The sequence below is a fragment of the Saccopteryx leptura genome, chromosome 13 (genome assembly GCF_036850995.1).
Source record: "Saccopteryx leptura isolate mSacLep1 chromosome 13, mSacLep1_pri_phased_curated, whole genome shotgun sequence".
Taxonomy (NCBI): Eukaryota; Metazoa; Chordata; class Mammalia; order Chiroptera; family Emballonuridae; genus Saccopteryx; species Saccopteryx leptura.
This window is the reverse complement of record NC_089515.1, coordinates 45,378,294-45,399,815: the sequence shown is the minus strand read 5'-3', so window position 1 is coordinate 45,399,815 and position 21,522 is coordinate 45,378,294. Positions and strand designations below refer to the sequence as shown.

Genomic DNA, 21,522 nt, shown 5'->3' with positions numbered 1-21,522 from the left:
AATCCTCTGACTGGAGGGCCCTCCAAACATGATGATTAGAATCTGCCTGTCATTCCCTGGACGCTTCCAGACCTGTGGCCACGAGGGCGTTCCATCTTGTCAGCATCGCCATCCCTGAAGGAAGAAACCCCTGGGTGCCTCCAGGTCCATGACCTTGGGTTAGCTCTGTGCTGCCCCACGCCCTCACCCCAGCCTCTGTGTAGAGTCAGGAATCAGAGACCAGGGTCTTTCATAAAAGACAAGACCCTCATTCTTAGGACACAGGCAGAATGAGAGCCATGAGTCTCCAGGGGAGAAAACAGCCCCTAGGAGGCCGAGGGCGCCAGGCAGCTGTGCTCTCCGACAGTCTCGACATCACACACAAAGAAGACCTCTGTGTTTATGTATGTATATATTACTGTATATGAAGATTTACACCTTGTGACATATGTACACAGGCACCAGGGTGGACCCTGCCCCTGTGTGGAGTCCGTGGTTGAGGACACTGTGGGCCTTCATGGCCAGAGAGAGGGTGTGCTTTCCTAAGAAGCTCCTGACCTTCACGCCAAGGGGACAGTCTTTCCACTGGGCCATTGTGACCCCAGGGACTGTAGCTGTACCCCCTCCATCATTGACCCTGATGGGAGGATGGAGGTCTGTCTCCCTCCTGGGAGGGGCACAGCTGAAGAACATTCAGGGAGAATGTGCTTCATTCTGGCTGTGCTTCCCAGCAAGTGGGGCCGGAGTCCTCAGTCCGCAGTGGGAATGGCTCTGTCTGTCCCACGAGTGGCGCCCCTGGTGGACACCGTACCAGGTCTGCGTACACTTTTTCCATTGGAGAGTGCGGGTGGGGAGCCCCAGGTGTTTACGGAGCTCAGCTCAGGCAGTCAGCTCAGCCTGGGTCAGCGAGGAACAGACCCAGAGCCTAGCAGGATATACGGGACTGGGGCAGCCACCAGGACCTGAACCCCCTTGCCCTCTCTTAGTATCTTCTTTTTTTTTTTTCTTAACTAAGAAACAGGGAGGCAAAAAGGCAGACTCCCGCATGTGCCCTGACCAGGATCCACCCGGCATGCGCCCTACAGGGTGATTCTCTGCCCATCTGGGGCCGCTGTTCCATTGCTCAGCAGCTGAGCTATTTCAGCACCTGAGGTGAGGCCATGGAACCATCCTCAGCACCCAGGGCCAACTTGCTCCAACTGAGCCATGGCTGCAGGAGGGGAAGGGAGAGATGGAGAGAGAGAAGGGATGGGGGAGGGGTGGAGAAGCAGATGGTTGTTTCTCCTGTGTGCCCTGAACGAGAATCGAACCTGAGTTGTCCATACGCCGGGCCGACACTCTACCACTGAGCCAACTGGCCAGGGCTCTTAGTATCTTCTGACACCTCTCCAACCGAAGCAACCCCTTCCCCAACCTGATACTTGAAGCGAAAGGATGACCCTGGCATCAGATGTCACAGCTCTTGTCCCAGAATTTCTGAAACTAGAAATAGGTGACAATGGACCTTAACTAATCTAGTGTAAAGACAGCCTTTCTCTAATTATATATTTCAAAAAGCTTTCTTTCCCACGATTTCTTCCTGGACAGTTTGATCACTTCACTTCTTCCCTTACCTATAAGATGGCACAGTGACACTCATGCCATAAGGCTGGCAGGGGGATGATGTGTGTATGAGACATAGCATCTGGCTCAGGGGAGATTCCTGAGAGATACTGCTTCCCTCTCTTCCCTCATGTAGTCTGCCCATTGCTCACAGCTCTTCCTATCCTCCACCTGCCAGCACCTTGTCTGGGGACCCCCACTCTGTGCTCACTCCCAGGAGGGCCTGCCCCTACTCCTCATGGTTCCAGAGGATGAGCACTGTCATGTCTATCACAGAAAGAAGTGACAGTGCAGGCCAGAGTGGCCAATGCGGAAGCCCCACACAGGACCCTCAGCCTTCTTCCTGCTGCTGGAGGTGCTCTCAGCTGCTCTAAACGGCCCTGTGGCCCCCACAGGCTCCCTGGTCTTCGGGATTGTGGGCCCCCCTCCACTGCTCACCTGTGAATCCAGGGCCCTACACCAAACTGCTTCTGAGCCCGGGGACGGTTCCTTGAGTTTCGGTCCCTGCTACCTTCTCAAATCTTGTGCCCTGGCCAAACACAGAAGGCAAAACAACACTGCTCCCTGGACCTCGGGCCGCCTGGGGTGGGAGATACGAAGTAAGCCACTGGGACACCTGGAAGCCACCTGGCCTGCCTCGGGGCCTCTGCCTCTCCTGCCCTCTCCTCCACGGGCTGCCCAGCGGCTGGCTCTCCTCCCCACGGGCCACTCCTGTCCCCCGCTCTCTACAACTGCTTTAGCGCCTACATTTGCTTAATCCCCCCTTGCCCAGTGCTTCCCATCTCCCATAATGACGCTAATGGACACAAGACAACAGGAGCTTTTCTGAAGCAGGAGAGCTGCCCGCAGCTTCCGCCCGGCCCACCAACCTCACCTATTGCTGCTACTGCTGCTGCTCGGAATCCAAGTGCATGCTGGGATTTCAGTCAGTTCCTCGTGCATTTTGGGTTTGCTTGGAACTGTTGGTTTCTCGTCCGTGGTGTGCACTCCCTGAGATGAAGCTAAGAGCTTCGTGGAAAGAGAGAGAAAGAGAAAGAGGCCGGAGGACTTGAGACTTGCCGGCTACCCATTGCACAAACCCAGCTCTGGTCTGGAAAATGTCTACTCAGCAGCGGTGAAAAGGACTCAGAGAAAAGCACTCTGCCTTCTAATCAGAGGACTGACTTTAAGGTATCGTCTGCTCTCTTGTGAGAGGCGAGAGCTATGTCCTGGAACACAGTCCGTGCTCACATAGAGACCACCCCTGGACGCACGGGGTCCCGAAAGTTGTATAAACACAGATGCACGTACCAAGGCTGAGTCACATATCAGAATGCTCCATGAGCCAGTGTAACCCATTCATTGCAGATTTGATTGATCTCCTGGGAAAAATTGCTTCACAGTACCTTGTTCTATGTTCTCAGGAAAGTAGCTCAAAAAAAAAAAAGAAAAAGAAAAAGAAACTTGCAGGAGCCTTTGGAGTACGAACACGAAGTTCTCTGCTTCTCAGTAAGATGCAAAAAGACCAGATTAGGAGATTTGGGTCTCACTTGGGCCAATGGAGGAAAATTGGAGGCAACGGCCAATGACTTACCCATTCAGTCCTGCAAAGAAATTGGATCAGAAACAACATGTTGAGCCAAAAGAGTGGAAGGGAAGAAAGTGCCTGGGAAGAAGAGGCTGATGGGACCCACCTGTGCCCCAGGCTGGTGTTGGCAGGCAGCCACTTACTATCTACCTCACCGCTTCAAACGCTAGTCTCCCCACCAGCCAGGATGGAGACCCTCTAGAAGTTTTGACTCACTGAAGTTGTCTGTGTTCTGGGTCCACAAACTCAAAGGAGATTGCATGGAGAAATGTTGGGCTGGGTTTCTGTTACCCCCTCTCCCCAAGAGAATAATACTGGCTTCATCTTTACAAGGTACCCTAGAATCTTACAAGAATGGTGTCTGCAACCCCAAAATTTTTATGAGTTATAGAACCATATGGTCTTGTCCTCTTCCCTTAGTTCACAACTGTGAGGAAAAGAAAGAACTCTAACCAACCTTTTAGAACTTGACTTCCAGTACCCTTGCTCACTGCCATGTTGAGCCAGTTCAGACCCTATTGTGTCTTGAAATAGTCACAAGAAAAGGCATCTTGAAGGAACTCTGTGTTCGCTGTCCCCAATAGACATTGGGCTTCAGAAGCACCAAATCTCTTCGCCCACTGGGAAACCAGGCTTCAATGCTCAAGCTTGCCAATCAAGAACCACACATGACCAAGAGAACCCTTGTTGGACCTTTGGCTCAGCACTCCAAGATAGCGGCAGTGGCGGCAGCAGCAGCAGCAGCAGCAACAGTTCTTAGGAAAGCCAGCCACCCGTACCAGGGCTCCGGAGAGCCGCAGGGCTGGCCACCCACCCATAACGAGGCTACAGTGCTTGCAAAGCTGGAGTTGCCAGCGGGCGTCCTAATGGTGGCCCCTTGGTTTCTTGCAGACATTGATGAGTGCCTCTCAAGCCCTTGTCTGAATGGAGCCACCTGCGTGGACGCCATCGACTCTTTCACATGCTTATGCCTTCCCAGCTACCGAGGGGACCTGTGTGAGATCGGTACGGCCGTCTCGGCTTCAGCTAATGTTACTAACTGCTGCACCCCCCCCACACCCCCTCACCCTTCCCTTCTAACGACAGCCAGTTCAGGAGCCACAGTGAGAAGTCTGCCCCACTCACCCCCTGCTCCTTCTGTTGGTTCCCCGTGAAAACCCACCTCTGGGGCATTGGCTGATCTGACGACGGGAGAGACATGCAGGCCACGTGGGGCTCTGGGGGACTGAACGCTAACCTTCTCCAGGGCTTCCAGACCTGCTGATGCCACCGTTGAGGCCGGTGCATGCATCAGACTAAGAGGACAGAGCTGATTCCTGTGTTAGTCTTGAAGGGGGCTGTGGGCGGGAGTAATCGTTCTCATTCTGGATGACAGCCACGATCCTCCTCTCCTCGCATGGTCATGGGCGTACGTCTGCTGCCTCATTGCCCATGGGACTTTGGGGACTCCTCCATTGCTTTGGGAACCACTGTGCCATGCCGGCCTAGCTGCCTTCCTCTTCTTCCCTGGCCAGAGCTATGGTTTGTCTGCCTGAGAACTCCCATGTCACCAGCATGCTCCACTCATGCATGAGCAGGGACTGCTGCACGTCACCTTGTCCTCATCACCGCCATGACAGCTGCCACATCAATATCACTCTGGCGCACACTTCCTTTCTCCCTCCCCCTGCAAAGCAAAGGGCTGATCAGAGAGAACAGAGCCTTGTTGCAAGGGGCAGGGGCTGAATTTTGTTCATCTCTTAGGCGTCACCGACCCCTCTGCTTCTGCACCTGGGCCAGGCTCTGCCAATGGGTGGCTGAGCCCCCAGCTCCCTCACTGGGAGCCCTGTGGTCCTGGAACTCAGGGCCATGCCAACTCAGGATGGGGGTGGGGGATGAGACGGTTTCTAGTAGCAAAGGCCCACACAGAACTGGAATTGTGCGGGCCACTTAAAACTTAAAGCCATTTTTCATTAACTATCAAGTTGGACATCCCAGAAACTTCCAGCGAGCAGCTGAAACTCATGGGAAGTCTCCCTGTGGTCCTAAGCAATGTGGGAAGGCAGTTTTGGATTGCATGTTGCTTGGAGGCATTGCCAAGGTCACAGACTGGTGGAGGGACTTTAGGCGTCCGCAAAACAGGGCCCAAGTCCTCCTCCTCCTCCCTCCCCGCAGGCTGTCATCCAACACTTTTACCCCCAAACCCCAAGAAATTGCTGCGTGGGGTCTCTCGGCTGGGGTGGGAGAAGAGAGTGCTAAGGAGTTTCCCCCCAGGATGCCAGTGTGTCTGTCATTGGGGAGAAGGGTCTGGAAGGACCATGCAGACAACAGCTCTCAGGTGCAGGCTGGGAGAGGAGGCGTCCACCTCCCAGGAGTGGAGGCGGGGACCTCACAGGGCACTGCATTGGATGGAGCGGAGACGGTCCCAGAGCCGCCCAGCTAAGCAGGGCTGTGTCTCTTCTCTCTCTCCAATCCTGAGCCCCTGCCACCACACGGGGTCCTCCTCCTCCCACAGCCTTCCTGGAATGCAGCTGCTGGTTCTCCCAGAGCCTCCTTCCTTCCCGCACAGCCCTGCCCCTCCCAGGGCAGCCGTGCCCTCCCGCTTTGCCTGCCCAGCTCTGCCCTCGGACACGGAGGGGACCCAAGGACAGACCCAGCAGCCAGCTGGGAGACGGTGTGGGCGCTGCACCGCCTCAGAGGCTTCTCCGCCTCCTTCCGAGACCTGTGCCCTGGGCAGCGTGGCTGCAGGGGGGCAGCGGCACCCTCCTCAGCCCTCCTGCTGCTCTGCCTCTCTTCTCGGGGTGCTGGCCGCCTGCTCTCTCTCCGCTCTTTCCCAGTGTGTCTCTTCCAAACCTGCTGAGCCCGCACGCCTTCAGCCTCAGCCTCCTTCGCCTGGGAACTGGTCCTCTCTTCCTGGCGCAGCAGACTGTCCGGGGAGGCTGCCGTACAGCCTGAGGGACTCGCGGCCCTACGCTCAGCCCCGGGGCCCCAGCGGCACCCTTCCCGCGGGAGGCCCACGGGCAGAGTGAAGATAGGGTCTAGGAATGCCCTCTGTCCCCTGCTGTGCTGGCAAATGTTTAACAACGGGCTCTTGAGGAGAAGGGGGGAGCCCCGATGTGGCATCTGCTGGTTTCTGGGGCATCGTACTCCCATCGGGGCCAATTTAAAGCCACCACTGTGATGTCACTGAAGGCAGAGCTGGACAGACACGCACATCATGGCTCTCTCCAGCCTGAAGAGGCCAGCTGCAGCACACCCCTGCCTCCATCTGTCCCCAGGCTGCTCCTGCGCAGGACCCATTACCCAGGCAGCCTTGTGAGGAGGGGGGTTCTTCCCCTCTCCTCATCTGCCACCCAGAGATGAAGTGAAAAGCCAGGTCCCCCGGGCTGGCTGCTCAGTGAGAGCCAGTTCTGGTGGACGGACTCAGAGCTCTGCGTCCTCTTGGGACCCCGAGCAGGCTGATTTCTGCTCCTCTGTCCCCACCCCAGGTTCTGTTTTGTGTCCCCAGCTCTGCCTGCTGCTGCTGCTGCTGCTGCCGCTGCCTCCACAAACCTCCCCTCAATTCCCCATCTCCCTAGAGACCCTCAGAGCCTCTGAACCATGTTTTGCCTTAAAGCTCCACATCGCCCACCTTCCCATGTCTTATTACTTGGCCAGCTGGGCTAAGCCAGCCCTGCAGAGCAGACACCAATAGTAAAAGCTTTGGTGGTGGGGAGTGGGGGGGGGGGGGGGGCAACATCAGGGAAAGAAAGGGTCCCTGGCATTTCCCAGAGGCTGGGAATGTGTCCGAGGCTCCTGGGACCAGAGCCAGGCCTCCCTGGCTTCCAGCTCAAGCCTCCATGCATCTGGGCCCCGCCCATGCTGTGAGGGTGTGGCGCTGCAGGTTGGGTGAATGCAGGGGTCTGTGCCCTGCAACGGGCAGCAGCCGTCTGTCTGCAGTCCGCCTCAGCCCCGCCCTCCAAGCCCCTGACCTGTGTTGCAGACCAGGAGCTGTGTGAGGAGGGTTGGACCAAGTTCCAGGGCCACTGCTACCGCCACTTCCCCGACCGCGAGAGCTGGGTGGACGCTGAGAGCCGGTGTCGGGAGCAGCAGTCACACCTGAGCAGCATCGTCACCCCCGAGGAGCAGGAGTTTGTCAATAGTGAGTGTAGCCGGGTCTCCGGGGCCTGAGAGTGGCCACGCTGGAAAAGGGCCTCACTGGCCAGATGCCTGCAGACTTGGACCCAGGGAGGCTTTAAGCATGGGGGGAAGGGAGGGAGGGAGGGAAGGGCAGACGAGCGAAGTCTGCGTGACCAGTGGCTCCCACCGTGCCTGACACAGCCCACTGTCCATGAGAGTCAGCCCCGGAATAACCCTGTGGCTGTCTCTAGCCCATGTCAGCTTGGGGAGGTGGTCCAGAGGCACTCCAGGTGTGCTTGTGCTGAGACCCTTGTCAGTACCTCGGAAGCAGGCAGCACACTCCTCAGAGCCCACCTGCATCCTGCCTCTCTCACTCCCCTCTGCCCCTGTGAGCTCAAGCCTCAGACATCTGCAGGGGGCTCAGGGCCATACCCAACACCATGTCCTCTCTCCAGACAATGCTCAAAACTACCAGTGGATCGGCCTGAATGACAGGACCATTGAAGGGGACTTCCGCTGGTCAGATGGACACCCCTTGGTGAGTTCTGCCAGGGGTCAGGCAGGGTTGGCAACCCTTGGAAAGAAAATAAAGACCCCTCAGAGAGAGATGCATTCAAAACACTTACACATACTCCCTGAGCAGCTGCTGGACCGGACACTCAGGGAAAGGATGGTGTCTCATTTATTTCTGCCTTTGGACACCAGCCCAGGGCTGGACAAGTTGAGTGAATGATACTGTGAAGGAAGGAGGGGAATGAGGAAGGCAATGAATGAATGAATAAAGGCAAGCCACCAGGAGAGACATGTGGATGCTTTAGAGGGGTTCTTTGCCCACGGAAGACTCGAGTCTACTCAAGGACACAGACAGACGGCAGCATGCTGCCTGTCAGTGAAGGAACTCTAGGAAGCTTCCCTTGGGGGAGGGAATCAGTTACACTAGAGGAAAGGGGGACTCTTGGCCCTAGCTGGTGGCTCAATAGATAGAGTGTCAGCCCAGCCTCTAGATGTCCTGGGTTTGATTCCTGGTCAGGGCACACAGGAGAAGCAACCATCTCCTCCTTCTCTCCCTTTCCCCTCCCACAGCCAGTGCCTCGACTGGTTCGAGTGTCAGCCCCTGGTGCTGAGGATAGCTTGGCTGGTCCAAGCACATGAGCCTCAGGCACTAAACACAGCTCAGTTGATTTGAGCATCAGCCCCAGACGGGGGTTGCCAGGTGGATCCTGGTTGGGGTGCATGTGGGAGTCTCTCATTGTCCCCTCCTCTCACTTAAAAGAAAAAATAAAAATAAAAAGAAAGGGGACTCTTGTCTGTCCCGGAGCCTGGGACAGCCTGCGGAGGCAGAGTAGGCAGGGGAGCCATGCTTCTGCCACTCCAGTCCTACCCAAGCAAGGCTGCCTGCGTGCACTTCCCCTGCTGGCCTGTATGGAACAGGAGGATGACATCAGCTCCTTAACAGGGACTGTGACACCTGTGGGTCGGAGCCGCTGAGAAGGACCACAGCTAGGCAGCCCTCTTTGGAGGACCCATGGGTCCCATGGTGCCCAGGACAATCCTGACCAGATTCCCAGCAGCCTTTACACTGCTGCCAGAAGAGAAAGGAGACAAGGGTGGGGCTTGACAGGGGGAGAAAGTGGGGGCCAGGCCAAGTCACCTGGCTCCTGACCCCTCCTCACCCCTTGCCCACTCCTACCCACAGCAATATGAGAACTGGCGCCCCAACCAGCCCGACAACTTCTTCGCCAGCGGAGAGGACTGTGTGGTGATGATCTGGCATGAGAAGGGAGAGTGGAATGACGTGCCCTGCAATTACCACCTGCCCTTCACGTGTAAAAAGGGCACAGGTAACTGGGCCGGGAGGGGTCCCTGCAATTACCACCTGCCCTTCATGTGTAAAAAGGGCACAGGTAACTGGGCCGGGAGGGGTGCAGGTGGGAGGAATCAAGACTTTAGGTTTCTGCTGTGTGACAAGGCAAGGGCGAGTCACCTTGTCTCTGGCTGCTGATGTCACCTCACTGCCACCATGCAGGCTGGAGCTGGCCTGGGGCGGGCCTCTCCCAGAATCAGCATCCCAGGGCCAAGGGCAAGGGCGCGTCTACTCCTGGGGACCATTTAGGTCCCCCTTTCCTCTGCACCAGGAGGTTTTCATAAATGAGTCACAGACGGCCTGCCTGGCTCTCGCCCCCTTCCTCTCCCTTCTTCCCTCCCTTTCTCTTTTCCTCATCCCCTGAAGACCCTCCTTTTATTCGCTTCCTGTGGCTTTAAGTCCTGGAGGAACCCAGATGGTTTCCAGATTCTGAGCGCCGCGTGCGTGCTTGCGTGCGTGCGTGCACACGCCCCTTGGTCAGCAGCCAGGGGCTCACAGCAGGGTGTCCGGGCTCCACGCCCCCGTCATGGTGCCTCGGGCCCCAGGCTGTCTCATCACAGCCAGAGGGGACCACACTGGCTCATCATGGACATGGGTCATCACAAGAGACCCCCCCCCCAAAGCCCCTCTCTGAAGGGTGTTTGCCCCTCAGTGGCCTGCGGAGAGCCCCCCGTGGTGGAACACGCCAGAACGTTCGGCCAGAAGAAGGACCGGTATGAGATCAATTCCCTGGTGCGGTACCAGTGCACTGAGGGCTTCGTCCAGCGGCACGTGCCCACCATCCGGTGCCAGCCCAGCGGGCAGTGGGAGGAGCCTCGGATCACCTGCACAGACCGTGAGCATCGTGCCTCCCACCCCTCACCGGGCACAGCGTTACAGCCCACGCACATGTCCGAAAGTGCTGGCCCTGTCTCAGGGGTCCTGAACTCACACCGTCAGCACCTATGGACAAGGTCACCTATCACTGCCCCCTTCCTCCAGAGAGGACGGAGAAAGCAGGCAGCCCACTTTCCTTTTCAACACCAGCCCAAAGCCCCTTAGCCCAAGTTGGTTCAGGAGAAAGCAAAACCAGGAGGCGGAAAAACACTCGGGCTGCCTTCACTAGCTGGGGCTTCTGCAGGGAGGGGAGCCGGTGGAGAAAGGGCAACAGAGAGAGGCTGGGCTGGCCCGCTTTCTTCCCGGGGTTCACCCAGCTTGCCCCCTCTCCCTCCCCCCAGCCGCCACCTACAAGCGCAGGTTACAGAAGCGGAGCTCCCGGACCCCACGGAGGAGCCGCCCCAGCACAGCCCACTGAGAGGAGCTCCGGGACGCACCCAGGATGCTGAGCCCAGAAGCCTTGCCAGGCTGACGTCCCACCCGGATGGTGTCCTCCTCTTCTTGTCGCTTTCTGTCATATAAGGAATTCCATTAAAGAAGAAAAAAAATTTAACTCCCACATTGTGTATGCACCCACCGACCCACGCACCTCCCCCCAAATTGCCAAAACTGCATCTGACCTTCCCCCCAAATGCCAAAGCGAAGCAAAAGTATTGTAACCCACGGACTGAGTTTAGAGACATTTCTTCATTCTCCCGTTGTGCCTTTTCCAGGGACCAGTGCAGGGACAGGGGGAGCAGGGAGGGGTTAAGTTAAATAAAGAAGATTATTTTTTGTTTGCTGACTTTATCCAAGAGCAGTGCAATCGTTGGTTCTTTGACCTCCAGGGAGAGCTAGGGAGGAGGGAGGGGGAGGAGGGGCCAGAAGACGCTGGAAGGGGCAGAGGCCCAGGGCATGGAGAACTGGGAGCCACAGCTGAATGTACAGGATGAGGGCCGCGCCGCGGCGTGGGGAAAGGACAGTGGGCTCCTGCGGCCCGGGGTGAGCGGGCAGCTGAGCGCCATCGCGTCTTCCGCTGCATGGGGGTCAGGTCCCCTCCGAGGGTCCCTCTCCCAGCGTCCTCTCATCCTGTCTGCCACCCTAGCAGGTGTCATCTCTCTCGGCAGGGCTGGGTGAGGGGCACTTCCTTCCCAGGGGGAGTGCCTCCCCACCCCCTCCCTCCCCTCCCCCACCCTCACCCTCGCCCCCGGGACCGTGCAGGCACCAGGGTTCCGTGCACCTATTTATATTTTTGAAAATTGAAGATTATGATAATTATAATAATAAAGACATTGGAAGAGATCTATTTCTTTTCCCTTTTCTTTTTTTTCTTTCTTTTTTTTTTTTAATTTAAGGAGAATGCAACCGGGGTCTAGGGTCTACCGAAGAGGCGCTTAGGAATGGTGGGTGCGGGGACATGTTTTCATCAAATAACCCCCAACTGGTGTAAATCCTATCTGATCAGAGAGCCTGCTAGGTTTAAATCTTACAAGGGCTCAGGTGGGTGTGATGGGGAGGCTGTGTGTGTGTGTGTGTGTGTGAGAGAGAGAGAGAGAGAGAGAGAGAGAGAGAGAGACAGTGGATGGGTCACTGCAGAGTTGGTCCTTTGATATCACACTCTGCTCCCATGGAGCCGGTCGGCTGAATGCGACGCAGAGCAGGACAGAGGAGGGTTGGGGTGGAGGAGGAGTTGCAGCACCATTTCTTGTCCAAAAAAAAAAAAAAAGCACATGCACCAAATTGGGGAAAATGAGAACAAAACACAGACTTGGAACTGAGAGAGGGGAGGGCAGGAGAGGCCTTCCTCCCTGCCCGGGGATCTCACAGGGCAGCCGGGGCCCAGCTCCAGACCTACATCCTCAGAGGGCCCAAGCCCAGCTCGGAGTCGGGGGACGTCCTAGCCCACAGAGTGAGGCGGAGGAAGGGCGGCAGCCACCGTGCCCTGATCCCTGTGTCACTGCCCACTCTGGGCAGCGGCCTCCCTGGGACAGGGAGAAGGACCGAGCTCAGTGACAGCACAGAGTCCTGTGAGCCCAGGAACCATAAGTGTCCCGGAGGAGAGGGGTTGGATCAAGGAACATGGGGGTGTCAACCCAAGCAAAGGCAGGACTTGGGATCTGTTGGATTTATAAAAAATAGTAATTATTTTTTTAAAAAATTTAAGTTGAGAGGTCTAAAAACACTAGGAACATTGACCCAAACAAGAGGGAAAATGAACCACTCAATAAATACAGTCCATGGGGGGAGGGCAGGCACAGAGCTGGTGCCCAGGGTCTAGCGAGGACGGTAGCAGTAGACACCATACTTGTGACTCTGAGGGTCTGGGAAGCCAAAGCTTCGAACGCCAGGTTCCAGGGGCCCACAGTTGGCACGCGGGTGGACCACGGGGTAGCGGACGCTGCCATCTGCCAGCCAGCCAGCATCACAGCGGTCCAGGCCCCGGAACTTCCAGGCGGCAAAGAGCTGGCCCACCTTGGCGATCTGGGCGCCGTCTTCCTGGCACGCCTCCTTTGCCTCCGAGAGCGTCAGCTTCTCAGGATGCTCCAGGTAGTACACCTGTCCTGTGGGGGAGTGGAGTGTGAGTGCCCAGCAGCAGAGGGCACAGCCGGGGAAGACGCCAGGCCTGCAGCAAGGCCCGCCCGTCCGGGTGTCATCAGCCAGACCGCAAAGATCTGTCAACAGTCTGAGCTAGGGAGCCTCCGTGCTGTGGGCATCCACTTCAACATTTTGGGGGACACCTTCCCAGTCCTCATTCTCTCTGAGAGCTTCATCCCATCCGCCATGGGGCCGTCATATCTGTACGCTCCCAGTCATCCCCTAATTGCACCCTGGGTGGCACCTCACCTAGGCTGGACCGGTCAGAGTCTCACTGGCTCAGTCACTTACTGAGCACCTACGCTGTGCCAGGCCCTTTTCTAGATGCTTGGCGAATGGCACTGAATCAGTGTCTGCTTCCACTTGTCTATCTTCCCATGACACGGGCCGCGTTGGGGGACAGCAGAGCTTTATTTGCCTGTGATGCCCAGAGCCTAGCCCAGGCCTCAGCCCACTGTAGGCACCCAGGCAATATTTGATGAATGAGCAAATGGACAAACAGTGGGAACTGCAGCATCCAAGTCCTCAAACTCAGCCACTGCCTGGCTTCAACGTCCAGGTAGAGGTGCCCAGGGCGGGCGGAGGGGCCGCGAAGCTCCCCAGGGGCTCCCCGCCCACCGCAGGCTGTGCTCGGCCACCCCACTCACCCTTAAGGGCAGGGGCGAAGCAGAACACGTCGTAGCGGTGCAGGCGGCGGTGGCGCAGGCCGTAGCTGCGCACGCCGGGCGCCAGGCCCAGGCCGCCGCAGGGCCGCCGGGCCAGCGTGATGGGGTACTGCACGGTGGTGTCCTGCAGCCAGCCAGCATTGCACCAGCTCAGGCCCTCCTCCCAGGCCCGGAACAGCTGCTCGAAGGAGGCCACCACAGCATCCTGGTCCTCACAGGCCTGCTGGGCCTCGTGGAAGTTGAGCTGGTAGCGCCCCTGCGGGGGCTGGTAGGGAAATACCACACCTGGGGAGGGAAGAAAGGGGGCTTGGAGGGATGGGCAGGGGCCTGGGGCCTGGCTAGAGACCCCAGACCCCTGCCCCCACCTCCACAGGGACAGGTGCTCCCCCAACACACACACACACACACACACACACACACAGCCCCCCAGAGAACCTCAGCAAAACTGTCGTCTCCTGTCCGTTGTCCAAGGCAGAGATTACATTACACTCCCTCTAGGACGAGGCTGCAGATAGCAGCACTCAGCAAACATCCGTCAGTTTGTTAAGATAATGAACTCCTCAGCCTGCTAATATCCACAGCTAGAGAACGTGAATAATACCTCGTTCACGGGGTTTCTGCAAGAACCCCAGCACTATGGTCTCAATGTGTTCCCCAAATTCCTATGTTTATTTATTTTTATTTATTCATTTTTTTTTTTAGAGAGGAGAGAGAGGGAGAGAGAGAGACAGAGAGAGGAGAGAGAAATAGAGGGGAGGAGCTGGAAGCATCAACTCCCACATGTGCCTTGACCAGGCAAGCCCAGGGTTTCGAATCGGCGACCTTAGCATTTCCAGGTCAACGCTACATCCACTGCGCCACCACAGGTCAGGCCAAATTCCTATGTTTAAATCCTAACCCCCTCACCCTGGCCGGGTAGCTCAGTTGGTTAGAGCACCATCCCAACACACCAAGGTTGCAGGTTCAACTCCCAGTCAGGGCACATGCAAGAGTCAACCAATGAATGCATAAATAAGTGGAAACAACAAATTGCTATGATATATCTCTCTCTCCCTCCTTCCTCACTCTGTAAAAATCAATTTTAAAAAATTATTAAATCGGCCCTGGCCGGTTGGCTCAGCGGTAGAGCATCGGCCTAGCGTGCGGAGGACCCGGGTTCGATTCCCGGCCAGGGCACACAGGAGAGGCGCCCATTTGCTTCTCCACCCCTCCGCCGCGCTTTCCTCTCTGTCTCTCTCTTCCCCTCCCGCAGCCAAGGCTCCATTGGAGCAAGGATGGCCCGGGCGCTGGGGATGGCTCTGTGGCCTCTGCCTCAGGCGCTAGAGTGGCGCTGGTCGCAACATGGCGACGCCCAGGATGGGCAGAGCATCACCCCCTGGTGGGCAGAGCGTCGCCCCTGGTGGGCAGAGCGTCGCCCCTGGTGGGCGTGCTGGGTGGATCCCGGTCGGGCGCATGCAGGAGTCTGTCTGACTGTCTCTCCCTGTTTCCAGCTTCAGAAAAATGAAAAAAAAAAAAAAAATTATTAAATCCTACCCCCCAAGGTGATATTATTAGGAGGTGGGGCCTTTTGTAGATACTTAGGTCATGAAGGGGAGCCCTTGTGATGGGGTTCATGTTCTTATCAAAGCCACATGAACATACAGCCAGAAGTCTGCAAGCGGCAGAGGGCCCTCACCTGACTGCTAGCGTCCTGATTTCGAACTTCTAGCCGCTAGAGCAGGGGTCCCCAAACTACGGCCCGCGGGCCACATGCGGCCCCCTGAGGCCATTTATCCGGCCCCCGCTACACTCCTGGAAGGGGTACCTCTTTCATTGGTGGTCAGTGAGAGGAGCACATTGACCATCTCATTAGCCAAAAGCAGGCCCATAGTTTCCATTGAAATACTGGTCAGTTTGTTTATTTAAATTTACTTGTTCTTCATTTTAAATGTTGTATTTGTTCCTGTTTTGTTTTTTTTACTTTAAAATAAGATATGTGCAGTGTGCATAGGGATTTGTTCATAGTTTTTTCTTATAGTCCGGCCCTCCAACGGTCTGAGGGACAGTGAACTGGCCCCTGTGTAAAAAGTTTGGGGATCCCTGTGCTAGAGCTTTGAGAAATAAGGCATGGCACCATCCAAAAGGAGGGCTCATTGGTGCACCCCAGGCCCCACCCCTCCCTATCATCTCACACCGGGCTGCCTCATTCGTTCACACTGCCTGTTAACCCTGCTCTGTCTCTAATTATTAGCTGTGTGATCAGCTCTACTTGTCCCTCTTGGAATGGGGTGTGAGCGAGAGGGAGGTGAGGATCGTAGATTCAGGAGCCTGAATACCTAGGGGTCAAACCCCTGCTGTGCCATTTGTGAGCTAGGTGATCTCAGGTAAGTTGCCTGACCTCTCTGTGCCTCAGTTTCCTCACCTGTAAAATGGGGGTGATAATAGTAGCTTCCTCTCATGGGGTTGTTTTGAGGATCAAATGTTTCTCTGCCTAAAGCACAAAGGTCTGGCTGCTTTCTCGGGCCCCTTCCCTCAGCCCACAGGTCCCAGAATCACGCAGCCCCACTCGGGGGTCTCACCCCGCAGCTCCAGCTCCACCAGGCCACTCTCGTCCTCCAGCCCGTCGATGACCTCACAGCGGTAGCGCCCGTGGTCCTCCAGCCGCAGGTCCCGGATCTCCAGTGACACTTCCCGCTCCCCAGCCTGCTGTAGGCGCACGCGGCCTCGGTAGTCTCCGAACGAGCGGTGCCTCAGCCCGATGGCCACCAGCACGTCCTGCTCCGGGGCCCCGTTCTCTGACAGCTTCCACCATTTGATGCGCACAGGCCTTGGGGAGACCAGAGCCGGCTCATAACGGTACCAGCAGGGCAGGGTCACATTGGCCCCGCGGTGCGAAAACAGGGTGTCCTCCGGCGTCTCCACCACCAGCTTCATTCCACTAAAGAGGCCTGGGAGAGAAGCGGGTGCAGATCAGGGACCCGCTACAGCTCATCCGTACCCCTGCAGGAGCAACCGCACCCTTGTCCCAGCTCCCGCCATACTTGGGCGTGACGGATGGCAAGAATGGCCACAGTGCTGCACCCCTCCCCCGTACCCATACACTCTGTGCTGTAACATTGCAGGCACATAAGAACTGCAGCCCAAACTGCTGACACATGGAATCATGAGCGAAGTAAATGCCTGTGGTCTTAAGACACTAAGTTTGTGATGATTCAGAAATTTCCTTGAATCTCACTAAAGTAGAGCTTGGACAACCAAATAAATTCTAGAGAAAAGGAATATGTAGGTTAAATGCACATCCTAATCCCTGAATGTTGCCTTATATGGCAAAATGAACTTTGCTGATATGATTAAATTAAGGACCTTGAGAAAGAGTGGTGTAAGTGCATTAGGCACCATGTATGAGGGGCTAGCAAGGACAAAGTCAATGAAACATCCCTTTTGCTTGCCTTAGATATGAGGCTGGGGCCCTGGCCAGTGGCTCAGTGGTAGAGTGTCAGCCCGGCATGTGGATGTCCCGGGTTCGATTCCCAGTCAGGGCACACAGTAGAAGCAACCATCTGCTCCTCTACCCCTCCTCCTTCTCTCTTTATCTCTCTTCCTCTCCTGCATCCATGTCTCAACTGGTTCAATCACATCAGCCCTGGGTGCTGAGGATGGCTCTGTGGAGCCTCTGCCTCAGGTGCTAAAAATAGCTCAGTTGCGAGCATGGCCTCAGAAGGGCAGAGCATCAGCCCCAGACAACGGACACCACGGGGGGCCCAGTCAGGGCGCATGTGGGAGTCTCTCTATTTCCCCTCCTCTCATTTGGAAAAGTAGAAAAAAGAAAAGAGAAGAAACGAGGCTGGTCTGCTGCAAGGGCCCAGATGGCAAAGGGCAGCCGGCTCCCTGCTTCGTCCTCGTCCCAGCCTGGAAGCTGCACCTCACAGCAGGAGCCAACAGAGGTCTTGTTCACTCTTCGGAGCAAAGAGCCGGACCCAGGAGGCCACCCACCTTCGCCATGGCCCAGGTTCCAGCCGTGCGGACTGCTGGAGTAGTAGAAGCCATTGTAGAAGGGCAGGCCAGAGACGCAGGGCACCGGGAGCAGCAGGACCAGAAGCAGCAGGCCCATGGTATTGTGCGTGACGGCGGCACCAGTGTGTCCTGGGAAAGGCTGAGTCCCAGCAAATGGGACAGAAGAGAAAAACAAGCCAATTAAAGGAGCCCCTCTTCAGGGAGCCGAGACCCCTGGATTCCAACACCCACTCTTTTACTCGCTCAACACGAAAGTGTGAAGCATTTTCTGCATGCCAGTCACTGTTCTTGGAGCCAGCGTCTTAGTTGTATAATTCTGGGCAGGTTTCCTCATTTGTGAAATGGAGATCGTAAAACTTACCCGGGAAGCCTTACCAGGTGGTGGCACAGTGGATAGAGCGTCGGACTAGGACGTGGAGGACCCAGGTTTGAAACCCCAAGGTCACTGGCTTGAGTGCAGGCTCTCCAGCTTGAATCCCAAGGTCACTGGCTTGAGCCCGAGGTCAACGGCTTGAGCAAGGGGTCACTGGCTTGGCTGGAGCGCCCCAGTCAAGGCAGGTATGAGAAGCATTCAATAAACTAAAGTGCTGTAACTACAAGTTGATACTTCTCATCTCTCTTCCTTCCTGTCTCTCTCTTGCAAAAAAAGCAAAACAAACAAAAAATAAAAACTCATGCAACTTTAACCAGAACACTAAAAAACATCATGAATAATCCTGATTTTAAAAAACAGCACCATTTTTTACATTGGCACCTGATGCCCATCAATCAGCCCTTTGCAGCCTTCACCACTGGGCAAGTGCTTCCTCTTCCCAAGTGTAGGTCCTTGGGGACATCGGAGTCCAACAGAAACCAGATTTACCCAAATTAAAAATCCAACCTTAGGCCTGATCAGGCAGTGGCGCAGGGATAGATCATTGGACTGGGATGCGGAGGACCCAGGTTCAAGACTCCGAGGTCACCAGCTTGAGCGCAGGCTCATCTGGTTTGAGCAAGGTTCATCAGCTTGAGCCCAAGGTCGCTGGCTTGAGCAAGGGGTCACTCGCTCTGCTGTAGCCCCCAGCCAGGGCACATATGAGAAAGCAATCAATGAACAACTAATGTGCCACAATGAAGAATTAATACTTCTCATCTCTCTCCCTTCCTGTCTGTCTGTCCCTATCTATCCCTCTCTCTGACTCTGTCTCTGTAAAAAAAAATAAATAAATAAATAAAAATAAAAAAATTCAACCTTAGGGTGAAGCCATTTTCTTCTTAAATCATTTAAAAAATTTTTTTAAGACTTTATTTATTCATTTTAGAGAGGAGAAAGAAAGAGAGAAGACCGGAGGAGGAAAAAGCTCCCACATGTGCCTTGACCAGGCAAACCCAGGGTTTCGAACTGTCAACCTCAGCATTGTAGGTTGACGCTTTATCCACTGCGCCACCACAGGTCAGGCAAATTTCTTTTTTTAACACAGGGAAAATGTCTTTACAACTTCTGCATCTGACTGCCAGTTTTATCAGAGAACTTGATGTTGTTAAGTTCTATGAAGCAGCTAAACCAGCCATGCAGGCATCTTGCCCTCACCAAATGCATTGCGTCCTTGGGTCGGGATACAAGAGTCTGGATGTTGATAGTTTGGAGGATTTGGGAGGAAGAGACGCTGCATTGTCCAATCTATTTGGTTCCTAAGTTTTGGATGGTGGAAGCGTTTGGATAGTGAGGGACATCTGTTGTTACACTAAAGAAAGGGCTTTCTCCAGGACTTCATGTCAGCATTTATCCTCAGGCTCAATCTTTACTCGGGAGAAGTCTGCTATAGTCACTCCATTATACAGGGTGTTGGGGAAAATGGTCACTGTACCAGTGTGATTCCATGTTATACCGACACTGTTTCCCCATCATTCTGACCAGTCGTGAATGAGGTAATTCACGGTTCAGAAACACGCACCGAGGCACAACAGATGATAGAACCTTTTGGCATCCTAGGCAGCTCCCTCAGTCTTCCCAAGAGAACCCACCCTGTTCAGCAAGGAGAATTTTATTTTCTTCATTTAATCTGTGAACAGAGGCACAGAGACATGAAGCAACTGTGCAAAAGCCACACAGCCAAGAGGCAAGACTCTGTTGAGCATTTTGTAGTCAACCCCACAACAACCTCTCATATTTAAGAGCTGCTTTCTGCTTATCAATGCACTTTCATTGCCTGTGAACCTCATAGTGTGAGAACTATTATTCCCATTGTACAGACAAGAAAACTGAGGTTCAGAAATACGAGGTTGCATGGCCGCCTGGATTTAATTCTGACTCCACCCACTTATTGTCATTAGAGAAGTCACTGAGCCTCACTTTCCTCATTGGTAAAACGGGAGTCATGACCACACCAACCAGGAAATAGTTTTGTGAAGATCAAGGGAGGGAAGGTCTGCAGAGCACTGAGAATACAGCCTGGTAGGGAGGTAGCACTCAAAAAGATTGGTTGTTACTACTATTGTGAATGGTTTCCAAAGTGAAGTCTTGTATTAACTTGGTGGCTCTTTCTTCTCTCTCATTGCCTGAGAGAAAAAGCGGCCGCTATTGTCTGTCTTCTCATTACAGTTGGGGAAAATGAGGCCAAGGCTTTATCTTTGGTAAACAGGGAAAGATTTTAAGAAGCCCAACGTTTGTTTTTCCCAGTAGTACTTGACTAGGGACCCCCCCACCAGAATTTGGTGAACCCCAACTTGGAAAAAAGATGGGAGCCCCACCAGAGACCAATTCCCCATACACCAGCAGAGGGCAGCATTGCCCTATGCGTCTCCAGCAGCCCGCCGCAGGGAGGAATTTGACTTCGGTGCCCCCTGTTTAGACAAGGCTTATAAAGCCTTTGAAACCTGCGGCCCCGGAAAGTGGAAGCGGAGGTGCTTCCTACCAGCCTTCCCAACCCGCTGGCCGTGCAGGGCCTAGGAGAAGAGCCGGGGCGCCTTTCCATCACATCCCCCTGCGGCAGAGAGCAGAGGCATTCCTGAGGGTCAGCGCTGGACACCGCTGTCCAGACTGGGTCATAGGCTGGTGACAGAGCTGAGTCCAAGGCTCCTGCTGTTTTCTTCCTGGCCTCTCACAAGCCCCGAATTCCTCCCTGAGCGACTCATCTTCCGCCCAGGGCTGTAACAAATGCCCTCCATGCCCCTTCGGGTCTCTCTGTTCCCAGGGCAGAAACCCCAGTGAACTGAGGCCTAAAACCGACGGGTATCCGGGTATCCGTTGCGTTTGCCCAGGGGCTGCAGGTCCGCCCGCCTGCGGGGTGTCCCCAGCCCCGCCCTCACACCGGGTTCCCGTGGCCCCAGACTGAGCGGCCCACAGATGGCCAGGGGCAAACCCGGCGCGCGGAGCGGAGCTGCACGACCTGGACAGGACCGGTGGGAAGGAGTCGGGCGGCCCCCAGGGGACCATGGGGCTGGCCCTGGGCCGCGGTCTCGGAGGCCCCGGGATGCGTCCTGGCGGTGCCTCCGCGGGGCGTCCACGCGGATTCCGCGCAGCCGGCCGGCGTCCCGCGCGGCTCTCACCTCGCTGGCGCCTGGCGCGCCCCCCCGTCGGTGTTCACAGCCCACTCCGGCCCGGCCCCTGCCCCGGGAGGCGTGAGGACCGCGGGAGACCGGAAGCCCCAGGGAGGGACGCACCGTCCCCCCGCGGCTCCCCGACGGCCCGAGCGCTCGGGGGCGCGAGCTACCCGGGTCTGCGGAAACAAGGCTGATTGAGAAACCTCGAATGTCCAGAAAGGAAGCGGCTGCGGGCAAACCCCCGCGCTCCCGCCGGGCCTGCCCCTTAAAGGAACACACGCCTCTTTCCCTCCAAGGGCCGGGCCCACAGGGAGGAGGTACTGAGAACTTGGGCACACCCTAGACTTGCCTGGGACCACCCCCCACTCTGCGGGGCTGCTGGCCGGGCTGTGAAGGGAGTGTTCAGGAGCTGAGGCTGTCACATCTTGGGGGAGGTGAGTAGGGGTTCGAGAAGGGTTTGAGAAGCGTTTGTGGAGGGTGGTCCCCCTTAGGACGCTCTGGTTTACCCTAAACAGTGGGACTAAGCAGGAGGAGCCCCTGTCCAGCCCTCTACAGTAGGCTATAGCTACCCCCTGACCATCTGGAGAGGAGTGAAGGTTCTGTATGCCTGCTTTTCTCCCCTTGAGTTTGGCCATCATGAAATTGCCAGTTTCAATGTCCAGCGCATAGATGCTCCCCTTAATAGGTGGAGCTTGACCGAGTGGCACTGGGTTTAGGGGAGGCATGGCATGAGGTACGCCCAGGAGCCCCCAGGGGCAAGGTAGGACCCTCCCTTAAATCCT

General features: G+C 55.9%; 2 protein-coding genes across 4 annotated transcripts in view; one reads left to right on the top strand and one right to left on the bottom strand.

Moving 5' to 3' along the window:
* ACAN (aggrecan) overlaps window positions 1–11,070 on the top strand; it is a 55,415-nt gene extending 44,345 nt beyond the window's left edge. Inside the window, exons 13-18 of the mRNA XM_066355459.1 lie at window positions 4,040–4,153; window positions 7,110–7,268; window positions 7,702–7,784; window positions 8,943–9,087; window positions 9,763–9,945; window positions 10,328–11,070. Coding sequence (XP_066211556.1) covers window positions 4,040–4,153; window positions 7,110–7,268; window positions 7,702–7,784; window positions 8,943–9,087; window positions 9,763–9,945; window positions 10,328–10,404 — 761 coding nt within the window. The 3' untranslated portion in view covers window positions 10,405–11,070. The remainder of the gene's footprint in view (window positions 1–4,039; window positions 4,154–7,109; window positions 7,269–7,701; window positions 7,785–8,942; window positions 9,088–9,762; window positions 9,946–10,327) is intronic.
* Window positions 11,071–12,085: 1,015 nt separating this feature from the next.
* HAPLN3 (hyaluronan and proteoglycan link protein 3) lies at window positions 12,086–20,930 on the bottom strand. Of its 3 annotated transcripts, none has more exons than XM_066354815.1 (6): window positions 20,747–20,930; window positions 17,580–17,854; window positions 17,198–17,357; window positions 15,784–16,152; window positions 13,208–13,510; window positions 12,086–12,526 (listed from the first exon to the last, which is right to left on the bottom strand). In XM_066354815.1, exons 3-6 carry the CDS (start codon window positions 17,313–17,315, stop codon window positions 12,240–12,242), a joined length of 1,077 nt encoding a protein of 358 aa, XP_066210912.1. In that variant the 5' UTR covers window positions 17,316–17,357; window positions 17,580–17,854; window positions 20,747–20,930; the 3' UTR covers window positions 12,086–12,239. The 3 variants fall into 3 exon arrangements, with proteins under 3 accessions (XP_066210912.1, XP_066210911.1, XP_066210913.1); XM_066354814.1 differs by having other exon boundaries at window positions 17,594–17,854; XM_066354816.1 differs by lacking the exon at window positions 20,747–20,930 and adding an exon at window positions 18,099–18,167 and having other exon boundaries at window positions 17,594–17,854.
* Between the last annotated feature and the right edge of the window lie 592 nt (window positions 20,931–21,522).